Source organism: Cyprinus carpio, chromosome A15, assembly GCF_018340385.1.
Source record: "Cyprinus carpio isolate SPL01 chromosome A15, ASM1834038v1, whole genome shotgun sequence".
NCBI classification, from domain to species: Eukaryota; Metazoa; Chordata; class Actinopteri; order Cypriniformes; family Cyprinidae; genus Cyprinus; species Cyprinus carpio.
In genome coordinates, this window is record NC_056586.1 from 5,075,160 (window position 1) to 5,095,802 (window position 20,643).

General features: G+C 35.8%; 1 protein-coding gene across 3 annotated transcripts in view; it reads left to right on the forward strand.

The window, feature by feature from the left end:
• Positions 1-5,075: 5,075 nt before the first annotated feature.
• LOC109087154 (mastermind-like protein 2) overlaps positions 5,076-20,643 on the forward strand; it is a 78,216-nt gene continuing 62,648 nt past the window's right edge. The window contains exons 1-2 of one of the 3 annotated variants that reach the window (XM_042770826.1): positions 5,076-5,382; positions 10,332-10,757. In XM_042770826.1, coding sequence (XP_042626760.1) covers positions 10,356-10,757 — 402 coding nt within the window. In that variant the 5' untranslated portion in view covers positions 5,076-5,382; positions 10,332-10,355. The other 2 variants (XM_042770828.1, XM_042770827.1) reach the window with 2 other exon arrangements.

Here is a 20,643-nt window from a genome sequence, read left to right on the forward strand (position 1 = left end):
CCACTGGGCAAATTACATCCAATGGACGTCTTGTAGATGTCTTATTATGTCTTTGCAGACGTTGAAAAGACATCCACTAAGGAGCCAGGAAGAAAGTTTTTATGACGTCTTTTCTTGACGTCTTCTGTACGTCTGATATAGACGTTCACAGAACCTCCTTACAAGCTTGAAAACTAGTTCAAAAGTGGTCAGTGGAAATATTTTCAACATCATTTAAGGTTCATTTAGACACAATTTTTACTGTTTCTGGATCAAATCAACACTCTCAGGATGCATTAGATTTAGACTCATGCTATTTCAATGTAATTTCCAGACACTGTGTTTGTCCTAAAATCAAGAAAATAAAATAATCTTTATGAAATAATGAAATAACTGATGATTGAGCATGTGGCAAAATCAACTGCAAATCAAAGACATTAAATCTCTGAAGATCTCAGCAGAGGAGGACCAAACATCTCCACAAACAGCTTCACTCATTAGAATTACTTTATTTCTGTCAGACATCTAGAGAAGCTCTTATTGAGAATTAACAGAGGTTTAAATGTTGATATTTGATTCATTTGAAGTGACCATTGTGGTGGACATATATATACTTGTACTTTCAATACTTAAATACGTTTACGGTTGAAAAAAAAAAAACTTTTTTGTGCTTAATTACAATAAATATCACATACTTTTAAGACTTTTACTCAAGTAATATTCCAAACGGTGACTTCTACATCTACCAAAGTCATTTTCTGGTAAGATATCTGTACTTTTTACTTGAGTATGGCTTTCAGGTATTTTATAGGGGGCAGTTGGTCTGCAGAAACTGGCAATAGACTCTATGCACGGCACACAGCCTACGTATTTCCTGTGAAATCTCAGGGCTCATAAAATATAATTTTTTAATAAAGAGTTCCATAAACATCCGTGAGGGTGGTTTACACAGCTATTGCTGTGTCCCGTTTTGTGAGGATCCTCAAAGGTTTTTCACACTTCTACCCTGGATGAAGAAACTCAAAATAAGTGGATTCATAGTAACGTTAAGGATTTTAACATCACTTCTGATACTACAGTCTGCAGGCGCCACTTAAAGAACTACAACAGCATGCGAATCTACACTAGGTAAGATCTAAACCCTTATTAATATATTACTAAGCACAATGTAGGCCTATTGTTAAATTAAATTATTATTATTTATTTATGTTTTGTCGCTGTGGTTGCCTGTTTGTTAAAAAACCTCTTCTGTGGGTCAAGGCAATACGTGTTAAAGAGTTAATAGATGATTCACCCAAAAATAAAAATAAAGCAGTCATCATTTACTCACCATTATGTTGTTGTAAAACCATATGGCTTGCTTTCTTCACTGGCAAACAGAAATGTTGTAAATAATGTTACTGTCAGTCAGCTATTTAGATAGAGCCCACAGAAGAAATTCATAACGATTTAGAATGACACAAGGGAGAATAAATTAAAACCACAGCTAAAATCTTTTTTTTTTTCTTGTATGTCAATACATTATACATTTTTAAAGTATCCTTCAGATCAGTGTAGGCAAACTAACTTTTTACATTGTTTGGTGTGTATTTTCTGAAAACATGTCTCATTCAAGCTGGAATAACAAGCAATGCAATGGTAAGTATTGATATTGTATTGTTTGTGACCGAGAAAGAAAATGTTACATTTATTTTCATTTTTTGATGCACACATTACATGCATGTATCATAATTATTTTAAATTTATTTTGACAGTGTCAGTCTCTGCAGCCTTTCGATGAGTTCCTCCTCTTCATGGTCCACCTTTCAGTCAGGCTTCCACAGAGAGATCTGGCCTTACACAAAACACTTGGGATAGATAATTTGGTTTTAATTGTACAGACTAGAATATAAAATGTAAATTAAATATTATGTAAATGCAAATATATATAACTTTAATATGGTTTCTTGCTCACCAGTGTAATGTAAACATGTAAATATCCACATGTAAATTTTAGAAACTTTGATAAAGTGTAATAGTTATGTAAAATACAACTGTGATAGTGTAATGGTATGTTACTATGTTTTTTTTAACACTTCTGCCACTCGGTCAGGCAGATCGCTGGTGACACCACTGTAAACATTCTCCTGAGATGAAAAACAAAGGTATAGTGTGAATTGACCATTAAAAAAAAGAAACATTTTCCACCAGTCACTACATGTTGCATACATTATGAATGGAGCCATATTCAATATGATTGTATTTTTGTCTTTTTTTCTGCTAGGGCTAATCAAATAGGCATGTTGTACATTATGAATAAAGAAAGATATGAAAAGATGATTTAACAATATTAGACACTCTAATGTTACAAACATGCCAATAGACTGTAAAGAGATAAGTAATATTTCAAAGGATGTCCCTCTTAACCATTTCTGATCTTGTTTGCTTTTTACTGAATAGCTTCATTATCTTTGTGTTAGGGATCCCTGGAAAACTGCTATATTAAATGTTAACAATTAATTCGAGCTTCAGGTTACAGATAATAAATATTGAAAATATAACAATAACTGCCAGAAACAGTCAAACTAAAGCCCCATTCACACAAAGAATGATAACTATTAAGATAACGATATTACAGTCCACACCAGCAAATGATATAATCTGTTTATTCTAAGCGCACGCTCGTCTACTGCTTTAAATTCTCGAGCTCGTTATAGCAGGATTCTGATTGGCTGTCAATGTTTTTAATTGTTCATTAGCTGGGGGAAAAAAAAAAACTTTCTGAAAGTGATTCAAATGATATCTTTCTCTGTGCCTTTATCATTATAGCTGTGGTGTGCAAATCGGTGCAGCAGCGTTATCCAGCCTTATTAGCTAGATTTGCTAGAAGACGATAGAACAATACTCACCCTGGAGTTGTTGATGTAACTTGAAACGTTTAATGCCCTTCTCTGTGCGATGAAATTAATTTACAGTAATCCAGGGAAGTTCTTGTAAAATGAAAAATCATCTACTCCTCTTGTCATTTTGAAAGCTCTAAGGAAAGAGAAATGGCTGTGACCATGAATAGAGTCCATTGTGTTCAAGAGGAGAGCTAAACTGTCCAAACTGAAAATATTATTGATTTATTTTCTGCTCGATTCATGAATCGATACATTAAGATTATCAGGATATCAAAACATTCAACAAAAACACATTGTTCATTTAAAAATCGATTACACATATTAAGTTACACATATTAATCACTTACTTTGAGAATTTCTAGTGTCTAGAGGAAATATCGGTGTTTAACTGTCAACACTGCCCTCTAGTGGTCGGGATCATTTCCGTTGTGTTGTGAGAATGTTGTTAGCTTATGTTTGCTTTTTTTAATGTCGTTGTGTTGTGCACTACTGGGCCACCATAGTTTACTATTTGCAATAGTTACTATTTACTTTACATAGTGTGATTTTTGATGAATTGTAGGCCTATTAATAACTTAGGGTAAGTCTGATCCTCAAACATCATTGTAATTATTCATTATGATATGACAACAATAAAAAAAAAAAAATAAAAAAAAAAAATAAAATAATAATAATATATATATATATATATATATTGTTTAATTTGTAGATAATTACAAGTGAGATTTCGGTAAAATTTTGACCACTGAACTAGGAAATGTCCCGGTTTTCATTTCAGAAATCTGGTCACCACATGCATACTTGGATAGATATTAAAATATTTACATGTTTACTTTATTTCACCAGAGAGAATCATGATTTCTATGCTTTTTTCACTGATTTATGTGATCTGATGAGCATTAGCTGCTTTCAACACTGTCTCAATCTGTTTACATATCTGCGATGGCTGCTATGACTCATTCACTCATTCGCTGAATATGTCACTCACCATCATAACCCACCCTGTCTCTTCCTATATGACGTGCTTCGCTAATACTTCTGCATTCTATTATGTCCACAACAAACCCAGAGAAACGTTTTACACACAAAACATGAAGCAAATAAACACACAGTTACGATAGTAAATTATTTGTATGAGATTTTCATTAAATTTGGGGTATTTTCATAACAATAAAGAATCTTTACATGAGAAATGCTAAACAGGTGCAGCGATTAGCTGATTAGAAAAGGCTATAAACAGCCTATTTCAACAACAATAAATGACCAAAATCCAAGTGAGGTTGCAAATTGATTTTATTACAAACACTCGATAGTGGTTTAAAGTGAGTTTTGAAGCACACTATTCGTTTGGTCCCCTAAAGGTCCTGCAAACATTTTGGTAATGTAGTGCAGAGATATAGAGGAAACATCCTATAATAATGGTACCCTAAACATTCCCAGCACGTCCTGAATGCTCTCTGAAGGTCCGCAAAATAACATCCCCCAACCCTTAAAAGAACTCGACATCGTGACCATCTCAATATGGAACAGCAATATTCATATGTGTAGCAATATTCATTTTGAAATGTAACATGCAAAATTGCAATGTATTTATGTATTTAAATTTACATTTTCCCATACATATGTGCACCGTTTAGTGCAAAATGAAATTAGAAATTCCATTATATAATTTACATTTGCCATTTCCTACACAAGTTTTGATATATGTAAATTAAATAAATATTTTAACATTTTATAAGTTGTAAAATGAAAATGAAAACGTATTCCCCAAATTGATTGTTTAACATGTTTTACATTTTAAAATGATTATTGCTACCCATATGCTTCTATATATTTCTAGCGGGGTATTCTTTTGAGTCTTTTGTTTTTAACTTGTGTAATGAATTGTGACGTTATATTATGTAATATAATATAAAACGTTTTTAGGATAGAATTTCCAGAAAACAAAAATATCTTGAAATATACAGTGCTTGTAACAGTTATTAAAACTGCTTCTAGCTATTGACAGTGAACTAGGCCTACATGTCATTTGGTATTACAACAAGCTCATGTTTGAGTAGTCTATAAAGAATATCTGTAATAGTTCTCATACCATTATAACTGGAATGAAAGTGTGACTAGCCGGTCTTCCCTAATAAGGTATGTGTAAATGTAACGCGTTCAATATTACAGTAAGAGTCGAGTTGCTTTCATGTAATTCACTGCTGGCACCACTAGAGCCTGCAAAATGACAGCTCACCAATCTCAAGACTGCTTTCGAGCAAGAGGGAACCGCTCATACAATGGGAGTCTGTAGTCAGCCTGCGGTAAACCAGCCTCTCCGGACTAACCCCGTACGCGCTCGGACTGCTGACGATCTAGCGCGCGGATAACGCCAGTCCAGTCGAGCTGCAGCGACGCTTTTATTTACTTTGTTTGGGATTCACCACAAGGAACCGTGAACAGGCTCCTAAATGACAAGGATGGGAAGTGCTCGTACACAGCCTGAACTCTCGGGAAGTTTGCGGATTTCTGGCTCCAAGTAAATGGATTATAATTGCATGTATTATTTGTCAGCTGACAGGAACCTTTGGTTTAGGGTTTGGCCGACTAATAACCGCATGCATTAGCGTGATTGCGTTTGTTCCTTGCTGCAGGACTGTGTTAAGCCTTCTGATAGCACACTGTGGATTTGTTACACCTTGCATGGAGTTGAATGAGCGCACGCTGTGATTTTGGCAACCTAGCAAGCTGCAGGACACCCCAGTGCACTGGAAAGTAATAATGCATAGTGTTGAAATAATGTTGCGTTATACTGCATAGATACTCAAAAATGAAGTTGTGGATCCTGAAAGCACATTTTAATTTCGTAATAGATGTATTTGAAAATATGTACGAGTATAGAAATGTTCGTATTTTCGCGTTCTTCCATTGAGTTTGTACACCTAGCTAAGTGTATTTTCTAAAACTCATCCAAAACATTCAATTTTACTGTAAGAACGTCAACATGTTTACATAATGTATTTTTTGTTCCTTTGAGTTTTTGTAGATATATATGATTGTATTCAGGAACCAAAAGCCAAGGGCCCCCTAATGCTTTTCATATAGGAGGTGCGCATTAAGCGCGGACACGCGAACGGTTGCTGTTTACGGTGTTTATGCACGACAATCGTCTGCGCGTCCGAGTTGAACGTGCTTCTTGTGTATCCAGCTTGTCGCAAAATAAAATTGTATGCATCTAAAGCTGACTGCCGCACGAGCGCGAGGTCCCTCTTTCCAGCGCGCGCGCACACTTCTCTCTCTGCGTTCAGCGCGCGGCTGAAAGGAGCTGCGCTTTCAGTTTAAAACATTGACATGTTGCTTCTCTAATTTTACATATAAGTATAGCTGAAATCACAGCACAGCTATTGTCTTCAAGCTATTCTGTAGCCTATTTGATTTTTATCAGACGACGGCACGATTAAAAAACAGGATTTTTTGTGCAGATTAACTTCTCGGAAGGGAGAGCTGGTTAGTCTTAATGGGTCGCGTTTCAGTCACTATTTCATATTCATCTGGTTGTCTGACAACAAACAGTCCAAATGTATCAATGAAAACAGTTTTGAGAATTTTGCTGCATCAAAATACAGTATGTGGCACAGAGAGGCAAACAAATGTAATAATAAATAATAAATGTACATTTTGCATGTTCAGAAGTGAGCTGCCCTGTCGTGCGAAAATGCAAACAGGTTTTGTTTAAAGTGCTCAGTGCAAAGAAAGAGAAGTAATAGGAAGCTAGTATTTCTGTTTTTTTTTTCATGTGTCTAATAGACATGAAAAGAGTTCTTTGAAAAACATCTATGACCTATGAAACATGTCTACTCTTCATGCTCTGTTAACTATGGTTTCACTAATAAACATTTATTGCATAAAGGATCATTATTTGTCCATGCCCATGTTGATTAGATTAAAAACTTGAAGGCCCGGTTTTCACAAACAGGGCTTAGCTTAAGCCAGGATTTAAGATATTTAAGCAAATTTTACAAAAATGCCTTAAAAGAAAGTGTTACAGGTGTGCATCTTGACACAGAACAATACGTTTTAAGATATGTCATGAGCAAGATATTTTCAGCTGAGACAGCTCAAACATGCATTTTAGTCTGGGACTAGCTTAAGCCTTGTCTGTGAAACCATGGGGAAAATATTCATTTAAGGTACATTTAGAACAGATAAAAATGTGCGATTAACTCATGACAATCATGCCATTAATCGTGATTATATATTTTAATTAATTGACAGCAAGTTAAAATGACTAAAATAAAATGTAGGCTTACGCTGGTAACTCACATTTTCATTTTACCTGATAAAGTACCATTTATGAGTTGAGCTGTTTTTTTTTTAGAGCTGTTACCAGGGAAACCACTATATTTCTGTCTCCAAAAGCACCTCCTACTGGCAGAGAATGAATGTGCATTTTCAATAATCCAGTCTGCAGTTTTTGTTCAGACCAATGCGAATATTCACCCACATAAATCTGTTTTAAATAATATAATAATTTTATACTTCTGACTCATCCCAGAAATATAAAGTTTCAGTTGTGAGGTTTATCATTTTATAATTTATTTTGTTTTATGTTAAAGCTAAAAAAAAACCGTAAATCAATTTCTATTTCGTGGTCTACAACATGAAATAATAAAAGTATCTGCTAAATAAATAAATTTAAATTAAAGAATCCCATTAGAACATGTACATAAAAAATGTAGAAACATTGGACACAACAATGTGGCACCATTGTGCAGCAGCAAGCATCACGACAAAAAAAAGGACCTCGAGGGTTGATCTAGGTAAATGTGTGCAAATGTATAGGGCCCCATTCCTGTATTTGCCTGGGGCCCCCAATTCACTAAATCCGCCCCTGAGGTAAATGTTTGAATTTTTATGTGGGAACGTTAATGTGTTTGCCTGGGGCCCCCAATTCACTAAATCCGCCCCGTTACCATCAATTAAAAGTAATCAGTTATGCTACAGCGTTACCTATTCATAAAAGTAACGCGTTAGAGTACTCATGCGTTACCAAAAATTAAAAGCCGTTTGCAGTGGCTCACACATGACAGACACAGCCCCCGGCCCCTTTAAATGCACCTAGAAGTCGCGACAATGAATAAGGTCAGTCATCCGACTAAATTAACACTGCAGGATAACAATAACAGGAAAGACAGTCAGCAATAGGCTATTCCACATGGCGTTTTATTTATTTATTATCACAGAACATATTATTAATCAAAATTCGCACCTACCCAGCCCGGGTAGCCTAGGCTACTGTATATTATGAGCACCACAAGATAACTCCTGATTTCCGAAGATAACTCGTCCTCCTCAGCAGGCTTTGCTACCAGAGTGCTAGATTGGTGTTTGGATGCGAGATGTTTTTTTTAAATTTGAGGTAGAATTTTTGGCGGTCGTCAGAAGCTTTTCACCAACGCAGAGTGTGCATTTTACCGTTATGTTCTTTTCTTTTTCGTGGACAAATTGAAAATAATGTGCGTACTTCCATAAACCAAACGCTGTCCTCTCTGCCATCTTGCCGGGAGTTCGAAAAAAAAAACCCACACACACACAGGGTCAGGCGCAGGGCACAGACGTATCACAGCCATTGACTTTACGATCACAAAGCTTCGGCTCCGCTGATACATCCGCAGGTGGCACAGTAGACCTAGGCCTACTGTCTGACAAAAAGCAGGCTGCAGTCGGGGTTTTTGGTGGGGCAAGTGATTCGTCGTGAGGTTGAAGTCGGCCGCGTGCCGCCATCTTGTAGCAGAACTTCACTTGCGTTAGCATCCCATTGACTCCCATTCATTTTTGCGTCACTTTGACAGCGAATAACTTTACATCTGAGGCGTTTTAAAGACTCCATTTGTCCATTATTTATTTCTAAAGATACACGACAATGTATAAAGGGCTCCATTACCTTCTATGTTACATTATGGCCCCGTAGAAACAGTTTTTGTAAAAATAGGCTAACGATTGCGTCATAACCACTCGACTCTCTGTCGCACAGTAGAGAAATTACCGTACAGACAGGAGGAGAAGCTCGCAGGCAATCGGGGGAGACGTCAAGAGATATGGCGTACTGGCGTTACATTTTAAAATACTATAAAAAAATAATTAATCAGAATACTTACTCCTGCTCACTCACGCCAAAGAACTCCCCGCTCAAACTCGCCGTCTCTGCAAGATTAACGATGGCAGTTTGCACGCACAGCTACTAGAAGGTTTACATCTGTCAGACAGGTTGCTGACGTCATCAAGCTTAGTTTGAGTCTGCGCGTCAGAAACGGAAGTTCTAAAAATCTCTAAAAACGGGCTTCACTTGTCTCAATTGAGTTCCAATGGGGTCGCTGTGTCCATTTCTTTTACTGTCTATGGGATTTTCCTTTCCTTAAAATAACGGATTACTTTTTTTAAAAAATAACGAAGTTACTGATTACTTACGCACGAAACTAACGCGTTAAGTTACACATTTCAGGAAAAAAGTAATTAGAGTACTCTAACGCGTTACTTTGTAACGCGTTACCCACAACACTGTTTAGCGCACAGTTAACGAGATAGTTCTATCAACTTTGTACTAACTAATTAACACTGCCACAGTCAGCTTTTTCGAAACCGTTGACTAAAATTAATTTGTAACAACTTTTAAAAATCGTTTCTTTTTTGACGTTTACCAGGACGCACTTTAAGCAAGACCCCAGGACTTTGTGATCAGGTTACAACATCTATTGTTTATATAATGTTTAAGTAACAAAGCAAACAACGTTGCATTAGGAACTCTTTCTCTTGGGCCAACTTTAATCAAACACAAGCATCAAATAGGGACGTTAAATTGATGTTTAACGTTCTTAACAATGCCTTGCTAACATTTTTTGGATAACCTATAAGCATCTGAGATCTATATCTTTTTTCAAGAATTTTTTCAAGGCAAGCATATTTTTTTTTTTATAAAATATTGCTTTAAAGGGTTTGCTGAATATACCAGATCAACTGCTTACAAAAATTTAGTGAAAGGATAATCATTTTTAGAAAACATGCTCAACCGGTTGAGATGTCCATTAAAGATAGAAGTGCACTTTCATTTCTGTATTAATATCACTGATTTTAACTGAAATAAATAATTTTGTTTAGATTAACATTTTATATATAATTAAAACATATTCTTAGAGGTGGCATGTATCAAACTATGACAGCATTATTCCTGATAACAGCTAAAGTGTCTATATTATTTTTGCAGAATCTGTAGTTTCCAGGGTAAATTTTTGAGCAAACTGAGATTTATTCCGTGTAAAAAAAAAAAAAGAAAGAAAAAAAAGACAGAAAAAAAACAACAACTGACAAAGTAACAACAACAAAAAAAGAACAAAAATGCTAGTTTCGTTAAAAAAAAAAAAAAAAATTATTGCCCAAATAAATTGAATGAATTAATAATTTCCCTTGTTTTTCTTGGTGTGTCCATTAAAGGGTTAACGAAGGGAACTGAAGGTCATGGGAGAGGCGGCTCCAACCCAGGCCACCCCAAGTGGTTTTGCACCCATGTTGGGCGTCGGGATGGGAGGATCAGTCACACCACTCACCACTTCAAGAGGATCAGCCATTCCTCAGCTTCACAGTGCCATAGTGGAACGCTTGCGTGCCAGAATAGAGCTGTGCCGGCGCCATCACTCCACCTGTGAGCACCGCTATGTGCGCGGTCAGGCGGAAAGTTCGGACCGGGAACATGAGAGCACACTCCATCTCTTAAGCATCGTCCATCAGGGCCCCGAGAACAGGAAGAACAAGAGCGATAGATCGGCCTCTCAGCACCCTCCTGAATTCAACAGAGTGAACGGTGAACATAAAGCCCACAGTTTGTCGGAGGCGGAATCCAAAATGTCTTCTCAAATAGCAGTAAGTATTATGGGTTGCATTAACTATGGCCACATAATAGATCTTATAATCTGTCTAATTCACGTGGGGACACATGTCAGACCAATTCCCCAAAGAATGACATCAACACACTGATATGATGTGATTGCTGTGGGTGTGTGAGGGAGAGATTGGGGCGTCTGTTTAATTAAAAAGGGCCCTGCAGGCAGGCACTTGATTCTTTAAAGGTCTTTTAAAAAAAATATAACAAAACGAAATATAACTTAAAAAGAGGTGGTGATTCAGTGACATCTGATTTTTCAAAAATGTTATTTTTTGAAAAGATTATACAGTACGGTCCCTCCATTTTCACTCATAAATCACATTAGAAAATGATAGAATGCCATTGCATTGGATAAAATATCAAACCACATAGAATTTAATTTAAAGAAAGATAGAATACACACAAGTTTCAAGCAAAACATGGCCAAGTTTGCATGGCTTAACACATGATTTACTTAGTGTGATATTTTGCAATATCTATTGATATTGATATTTGATATCAATATTTATTAATAAATTACAATTTATAATTCTTTTTGTAATGAGTTTTGGAGAAATGTAGCATTCCATCATTTGCTCACCAATGGATCCTCAGCAGTGAATGGGTGCCGTCACAATGAGAGTTCAAACAGCTGATAAAAACATTACAATAATCCACAATTGGCACAATTAACATCTTGTGAAGACAAAAGTTGCATGTTTGTAATAAACAAATACATCAATCTAACAATTTTAACTTTAAGTCCTTTATCCATAATATTGCTTTCTCCAGTGAAAAAGTATTTTTGCCTGAATTAAATCAGTCAATCAAATCACAGATCAAGCATTATTTACAAGCAATAATAGTACAAAACAGTTCTAAAAAAAATATATGGGTGGAACAGGGGATGGATTTTTCATTGGAATAAGTGTTTTTTTTATGGATTATGGACAGTTTGAAGTTAACAGATGTCTTGATGGATTTGTTTCTTACAATAACACAGCTTTTGGCTTTACAAGACATTAACTGATGGACTAAAGTAGTCTGGATTACTTGTGGATTATTGTGATGTTTTCTTCAGATGTTTTGACTCTCATTCTGACAGCACCCATTCACTGCAGAAGATCCATTGGTTAGCAAGTGATGCAATGCTATTTTTTTTTTCAAATCTGTTTCCAATGAAGAAACAAACTCGTCTACATATTGGATGGCCGGAGCATTAGTACATTTTCAGCTAATTTTCATTTTTTGGTGAACTATTCCTTTAATTGTTGCTTAAGTTTTAGAATATTTTATAGAACCATTTTATACAAATGTATGCATATTTTCACAATTATTGATTATTTAGAAAGAAAAAACATGTTTTGTACTGTAACCTCAGCTTTTGTAACAGACGGAAACACTTGCGGTCAACAGGTCAGTTCTGGTTCATTGTTCTCCATCCTTATATTTGCCTCTTGGGATTTCACTGTTTGACACCACTTGAGGTTGATGCATCTATTTAGTGTCTCTGCTCATAGACACAGATGAGTGCTTTGCTGTAATTCTGAAACTCTCTGTTAAGACACATTTTGTAGGCATTTAGGGAAATAGATTTTATGATTTATATAATGTTTTGGAATTTGTCTTTTTTGTTTATCTAGACAGCTTATGTGTAGTTTATCATAGGAATATTCTTGCAAAATACAAAATCATAAGGCATCAGGTTTTCCTTTCAGCTTTGCCAATTTTGAAAGTGTACACCAATATCTACACAAGCAGAAATTGCTGGATGATGAAATCTTGCAAACACTGCATGAATGGCCTTGTGTTTTGTTCCATACAATGCATTGTCATGCTCCATTATCAAAGATTTGATAAATTGCTCTCAAAGCACCTTCTTTAATGATGGTTTTCCTATAAAGCCATTTGAAGCGTGCAGTCTGCATATAAATGTTTAGAGTTATTTAATACATGTCCTGGTTTTGTTTACTCAAATTCAAACAGGCCTTGAAAACACAATTGTCAGAGGAATGGCCAGTAATTAAGTGTTATGGGCTTATGGATGAATTTGTTTTTTCCCAATTTCAGAGTTATGAGCGAATTGGGAACATATAAGGGGATTGTGGAACAAGAAAGTGGGATATTATGAATGCTCTGTTTGCTTATCTAAAGAGATCAGCCTCTGTTAAGCCCAGTTTATGTCAATTGAACAATGCTCAGTCATAGTCTTAGATAGGGGTATAGGCGATATACCGGTAGACATGATTAACCGGTAGAAATGTATCAACTGGTGGAGATTTTGATCTTTGCAAGTATCCTCATAAACGCAGTAATTTAGTTCCTAAGTAAAAGCAAACAGCTGAGAAAAAAAAAACAAAAAAAAAACATGTAATAGTATATTGGATCCAGGCAGCTCTTAAATTGACAGCAGTCTAATATCCCTGCTGCCTGTCATTCATATTAATTAAACAACAAAAGAGAGTAAATCAACTGGTATTTGGTTCTTGACTTTTTTAATTTTGTAAATTAGAAATATGTATTTAATATATGCAGTGAAGAATATGCAGTGTTTTTTCAGTGGTCTTCTTTATGCATCAAGAGCTTGTAACACTCCAAAAAGAAAGGAAAAATTGAAATCGCATCATATGACCCCTTTAAACAGAGACACTTTAATGACAATGTTTCTTAACACACTTAAATGCACTTTTAAAAAGTGCATGTTGTAATTTTAAATAATTATATTTTAATAATATTTTGTCATGCTTTAAAGAAGTACACTTATTTTGATGTTAACTAACATACTAATGCAAAACACAATTTTAACTATAGTTTTTTATTCAATATTACATTTAAAGTTAACATATTTTACTAAATTGCAACTTCATCATTACAAATGTGACCAAAAATAAAAATAAATTTACTTTAATGTATATAATTTCCTTAATAAGTATCCTTTTTAAAAGTATACTAAAGTATAATTTATTTTAACAGAGAAAGAACAATTTCAGTGTTTGCAAACAGTGATGACCATTTTTGTGGGCGGATGACAGTTTTAAAGTAGCATAATAAAATGCAATAAAATGATAAAAAAAATGTAATTTAGAGTTTATATTTCAAAATTGACCTTTTTTTCCACAGAATTAACAAACTCGCAATTGTTAAGTTATCGAGTTATAAAGTCAGAACTACGAGATATATACTTGCATTTGCGAGAAGAAAAGTCCGAATTGTGAGACAAAAATAGGTAAATGTTATAGGTTTAAATAGTAGGCTATATCATGCTGTAACAGCTTTACAATATGTCCCCTATGAACTGTATATGTGAATATTATGTAGACCTATTGTTTAAATCAAATTATTGCTTTAAAAGTAGGGTAATCATAGCAGGTTTCATCCATAGTCTGTCCGTTTAAACATCTGCATTTAGCTTCAAGTGACGTCTATGACGACAGTAGACATGTGCCGGTATTTGGTAATGCGATATATCACGGTAATGAATTTTTACGATATTGTTATCGTGGGCACTTCTAAATACAGTGAATAATTATATATAACAAGTTATTCAAAATTTGGAATGCATTTTAAGAATACTATTCCCATCAACTGGTGAAAATGCACAACACCGCTGTATGCTGCTTGAAAGACCCGTGTACCGCACTGATGTAAACAAGCATGCATGAGAAGAACATGGGGGAACATGTGAGAGACGCGCTAAATGAAAGCACATTCACTCTCTGACAGCAGATGATGCTAAACTGCAGAAAATGCAGCCATTACCCTGGAAACCCCATAAATAAAGCAGCTGCTCTACTTTCTAAAAATGTATTTAAATAGCCATTAAGGTTTGAGGATTTGCTGTGGTGTTCATCACAGCACCAAATACTTAAAAATTTAGACTTAATAGGCTATTTATTTCCTAACTTTTTTTTACATTTTAAACTGGACTACAACATACCATAGATATTGTTTGCCAGTGTTCTGATTCTTTACTGTTCCTTCACACTTTACATTAGGGTGTCATTAGTTAACATTAGTTAAAGGGATACTCCATCCCCAAATGAAAATTTTGTCATTATTCACTTACCCCCATGTCGTTCCAAACCCGTAAAAGCTTTATTCGTCTTCGGAATACAATTTAAGAATTGCCAAAATTGTGCTACACTGATTTGGAGAGACACAGAGGAGAGGAATTGTTGAATAAAGTCGTTATTTTTGTTTTCTTTTTGTACAAAAAGTATTGTCGTCGCTTCATAACGTTACGGTTGAATCACTGATGGCAGATGGACTATTCTGACGATGATTTTCAAACTTTCCTGGACCTTGACACTGTTATTTATTTGGCAGTCTATGGGACAGTCTCAAGCCTCCCGGTTTTCATCCAAAATATCTTAAAGTGTGTTCCAAAGACGAACAAAGCTTTTACGGGTTTGGAACAACATGGGGGTAAGTGATTAATGACAAAATTTTCATTTTGTGGTGGAGTAACGCCTTAATTCATTAGTTAACATAAACTGCCAATGAATTTTGTCCATTCATCATAACTCAGTGGGGTCCAATGTTGTTTGAATTTGACTGTGAATTTTGGACGAAAACATTTGAAAATTCCTTAAAATATCTTATGTGTCACGCAGAAGATTGTAATTTTTGTGTGGCGTGAAAAGTTTTTTGGTTAGTTGTTGATGTACTTATTTTTGAGTGAATTGTCCCTTTAAGCAATGCTTATTGGAAAGACTAAACCTCTAAACCAATGTTTAAGGATGTAGCAACATAATTGGACATAATTAAGCATGAGAGGCAGGCATTACAAATAATAGGTGGAAGAAGGAAATGTCAAAGTGTTTCCTGGTGTTACTTGGCTATAGTTGAAGCTGAAGGTGGCTTCGATTCACTCCACCTGAATGTGGAACAATCAGTCCAGCTCCTTGGAGTCCACTTTAAGCCCAGCAAATCTGCCTGTGCCTTACTTGGGGAATATGAATGGGTCCCTGGATGTTGAAATGAAAATGAATTAATCCTACATGAGCACACTCACATTTTGGCAGAAAACATAAACAATTGGTTAGAAAGTCAAGGGTGGATGCATATTTTTGACTGTCAGCATAACGTGTGGTCCAGTTTGCAGTTTTTAAGAACCATCTACTTTGACAGGAAATGTTTTTTTTCTGACTAACGTGTAAAATCAGCTACCAAAGTTTGTTCTGCTTTTGGGGCAATTTTGTGAAACTCTTTAGTGTCTTTTAAAAAGTTGATGCCACTAATCTGGCAATCTTCATCCAAACCAATGGGACAATTCTCAAAAGCTCTCATTTTATCAACCTGATACTTCATAAAGATGACATTGTTTCCAGACGGACTGGTGCATTCTGTCTTTTGGAAGTTGTGTTAGGACCGTCAGATTCGATTTTCAGTCAACTCTTGCCATTTTCTGTGTAGTATGCATCCGACAGCCAGCAGACAGATTACGGGTGTGCTGTCTGAGTATTTTGAAGCATAGAGGGCCTGTTGATAATTTTAATCTGAGTTATGTGTAGCAACAGATGCATTATACGCATTAAATGTGACCTATAAAACAAGATAAAATTGTACAAGTGGAAGGTTGAGGCATAAATAGAAGAGAACTTTAGGAAACTCAAGTAGGATTGCTCATGCTGCTTAAATCAAAAGCATTCCCTCCTCATCCGCGCTGGCTCTCCTAGCGGTTTCTTTGTGGGGTGCGCCTTGTGTATACCTCATGTTTTATTCACAGTCTGAGACATGACTGGGGCTTTGAAGAGTGTAGAAACCATTCAGCATATACATCCCTACCTCCATTTGCACAACACAATGGCTGTGGGCAGAAATCACCCCCTCAGCATATAGTATCAGCCTCTGTTACCTAAATTCTGAGTTTTATTTTATTATAGTTAACCAAGAGAAACGAGGAAACTGAAAAAAAAAAAAAACACTTTCTAGGCCATAGAAAAATCACCTTGACACCAGTTGATCAAAAGTAGGGCTATGAATGAATGATTTTTAGATTTTTTTTTTAATAATTAGAAGTTTTCTGTGATTAAGCATTAAAATAATTGCACAAGCAATGCCCAAATTAATGTAGAATATTAAATTATATTTATTGACATATTTTTACCAAGTACTATCAAGGCCAGTATCACCTTTACTGATACCAGTACAGTTACCTCTTATTGACAAACCCCCATCCCCCAAAATGTAAATTTTCCATAATTTTTCATATTTGGGCTTAATTTAATTAAGCTGCAAATTTATTAGTCTACTGCTAATTACAGAACATGTTCAGCCTTGTAACATAGTATTATAATAAATGTCACATTTATCTTTGCTTTTTCACTTTAATTCATATATATATAATTTCTATGATTATTATTACTATTTTTTATTATTATGATTAGGTGAATAGCAAAAAGTATCATTATTATTATTTTATTTTATTTATTTATTTTTAGTTGCTGCATACTTAATTTAAGTATTGTTATATTTAATAATAATTTATTTCCAATGCAATGTGGGGAATATTCCTGCAGGAATGCAGATTAGGGAAGAGCAGTGTTGACTTTTCATTGCACCGGCCAATGGTTGTGAATTGTGAGACACATTCAAGCTTAGTATGATTGCACAGAGAAAGCACACAGAGCACTATGATGTCTGTCAGGTTTTTCCTGCCCAACTAAATAGAACAGAGCAGAATATGAGGTGAAGTGTTGGAGGGGGTGGTTCACTATATCTTTCGACAAGTCTTATGCTCTGTTGAACTTACCTGAAATCCAACCCTTGTGGGAAACTGCATCCTCAGGTGTGTATTCAAGGGCCCTGAGTGGATGATAAAAATCATCCCACAAAAACCCACCAAAACCCCCATCCCACAATCTATGTCTTTGTGAATGTTCAGTTCCACATACAGTACGTGGGAGTTGCATAAATGAACGATATGACTCAAATATCCACACTCCCCTGTGTTATCACTTACCCTTTCACTTTCCATCATTACATAATTTCACTGTAAACAACATTAGATTAACCACATTATCAAGGTTTTGTCATGCTCTAACCATTAACATCTGCCTTTAATAAAATAATAATAATAATAAAAAACAACTGACTATCCGTGAGAGGGTTAGATAAATTTGGGCTTCAGGGACAGTGATTTTAATTGGTTTTTACATGCAACCTAAAAATTACAAAGCAAATGACCTACTGTTATCTCCATCTCCAGTTGATCAGATGCTTTGCTATCACAGTGCTTGAGAAGTAATAGGAGAAAGGTTGATGCTATTATTCCTAAACAACAAGAGAACTGACAGTTAGAGATGGGAAAGATTGTCAACCTGTGCCGTTTCTTCCTGTGTGTAGCACCTGCAGCTCTGCATGTCCTGCAGATCTCTTATCGTTTCAATCTGATCTAAACAGTTTGCATGACAGTTTTCAGTGCAAAATTGTTTTGTAATGGTGTCGAAATGTAATGCAGGCTTAGCAAAGAGGTTTTTATTGAAGAATGGAGCAGTTTAAAATGAAGTTTACTCAACTCATCTGAAATTCATAATTTATTATGTGACAGTAGGGGTGTCTTGGGCATAGGAGATTCGAAAACTTCAAACGCACTCCACTTTCCTGAGAGGTCAGTGTCCAGCCCATGAAATGAGAAAGTGGGCTCCTGATGTCAGCGTTGAACCCCTGGGTGGAATGCTGGGTCAGATCTGGGGCTCTCTGGGTAGATCAGAGATCAGGCCTGTTTACATTTCAACTCAGGATATTTCGATCAGGCTGGCCAAACTGCTCCATGTTCCCAGGCTCCTCGCTCACAGCCCTGAAAAAGAGCACAAGCCCTGTCTGTTTCTCCTTTCCCTCCATGCTCTTGTCCCTCCCTCCTGCTTCTCTCTCTCCCCCCCGCTGCCTCCAGGGTTAAAGTCAATGTACAGCTTCAGCAGAGAGTGGGAGGCAAAAAGCCTTATCCCTTATATTCAGTATTGTTAAGCCCCGTCTAGGGTAAAGGCGCAACATGAAAGAGTAGGACATGGAAGAGTTGTTTAAAAAATAAAAAAATAAAAATGATTGAGCAGTATTTTAATGAGCACAATGGTTTTACAGTACAACTAGGGAATTAGATTAAGAAATAGCTTCAGGAGCTGACAAGGCCAAAATAACAAGCAAAAACCAACTAATTCATATACCTCTAACTACCTTCATTAACAAAAGAAAAGAAAAGTAAATAGAATTACTTCCCTACCTCCCTATCCAAAAACAATCAATAAAAGATCCCAACAAAAATGGTGTCGACCTCCCTACTTCCCCAGAACGTTATGTACAATTAATTACAAAGGTGAGCAAACATGGGCAATCCAGAATCAAGGTTAAAGAATGTGCGGTTGTCAGTTATTATGAATGAGTGGGCTAAGAAAACTAACACAACGATCAGTCTCTCACAGACAAACACTCAGATGAACACACAAAGATACTCTCAGTCTTATGCCCGGTTCAGACTACACGATTTTAGCCCGATTTTGCCACAATTTGCTTGATGTAGGATGTCATGGGGAGTCGTAAACGGCATTGGGCGTCAGGACGCAAGATTCCATCGTTTCAGCTTGTGTAGTGTGTCATAGTGGATGATAACCGATTCCACATCTGCGATGCGTCACGACTTCATGACAGAAAGACTAGCATGTTTAATTTTTTTTTCTTTCTGTCATCCACAATGAGTTCCGTCACATTGGTGACATTGACCAATACCAGTACAGAAGCTCTTTCATACACAGTTTTCAAACATAGTGAAATGAAAGAGAGATGATGGTGCTCCTAGGTGGAATTATGAGATGAAGGAAAGGCTGATGCAGGAAGTGACGAAGAAGGCTTTTATAGGCAGCTAGGAGTCAGCTGACCGGGCAGGGCGTGGCACTAATTAGACTGCAGGAACCAATTGGTCTCCTTCCTGGACACAAATACCTCCCAAAACAAAAGAAAACACAGAAATAGAACAAACGGGACATAACAGTATATTGTAGCTAATGCATTAAGGACAGAATCAGAAAAAGAGGAAGACTGTTGGGAGCAGGACTAGGTGATATAGTTAAAAACCCTTGACTTGTTTTAGCCTTTTGACAATATGTGAGAATTTCAGTAAGTAAAAGAGTAAAAATCTAAAATCTTTACCAAAAAAAAATTCAAAATAAAAATATGCACCTTATACAGTATAAATAAAAATATGCAACCTTAAAGTTACACAGAAATAAACAATATTTAGCTACATGTATGTAATACATATTTAAAATAAAACATTTCAGAAATGCTATTAAAATGTTTCTGTCTTAAAGGGACAGTTCAAAAGAAGATATTTTGAACAATGTTGGTAACAAAATGGATTTTTGAATATTCACTGACATTTGCATAAAAAAAATCACTGACATTTATTCTGACATATGCAACTCATGAGACAGCGAAGGATCTTAGTTAGTTTAATAAGTCTAGTGTTAAGCAGACATCGCAGTGTACACAAGTTTGTTTAATTTTTCTTCACCAGAATTATTCTTCCAAATACATAGTTAAAAATCAGTATATCAAGTGGCCCTAATTACAAGTAGGAAATGTTGAGTCATTTGTCAAAGTATTGAATAGTTAGTCATTGTAAGATAACATTTGGACTGTACTGCTCTGCAACCTGACTTCTGATTTCAGCTCTCATTTCCTGTAAAGAAAACCAACACCACACACTTGCAGTTTATAGTTGCTTGTTCTAGTTTTTGTATGATGTTGCATCTATCATGAAACATGACCCGTCTGTCATTCACTGAACACAATCTCAGTACCTTCATTAACCGAATCAAAAAGTCCAACGTGTTTTTTTGCTTGTAGCAGTATGCCTATGGAGATGCTAATCTGTTTAAACTAAAGGCC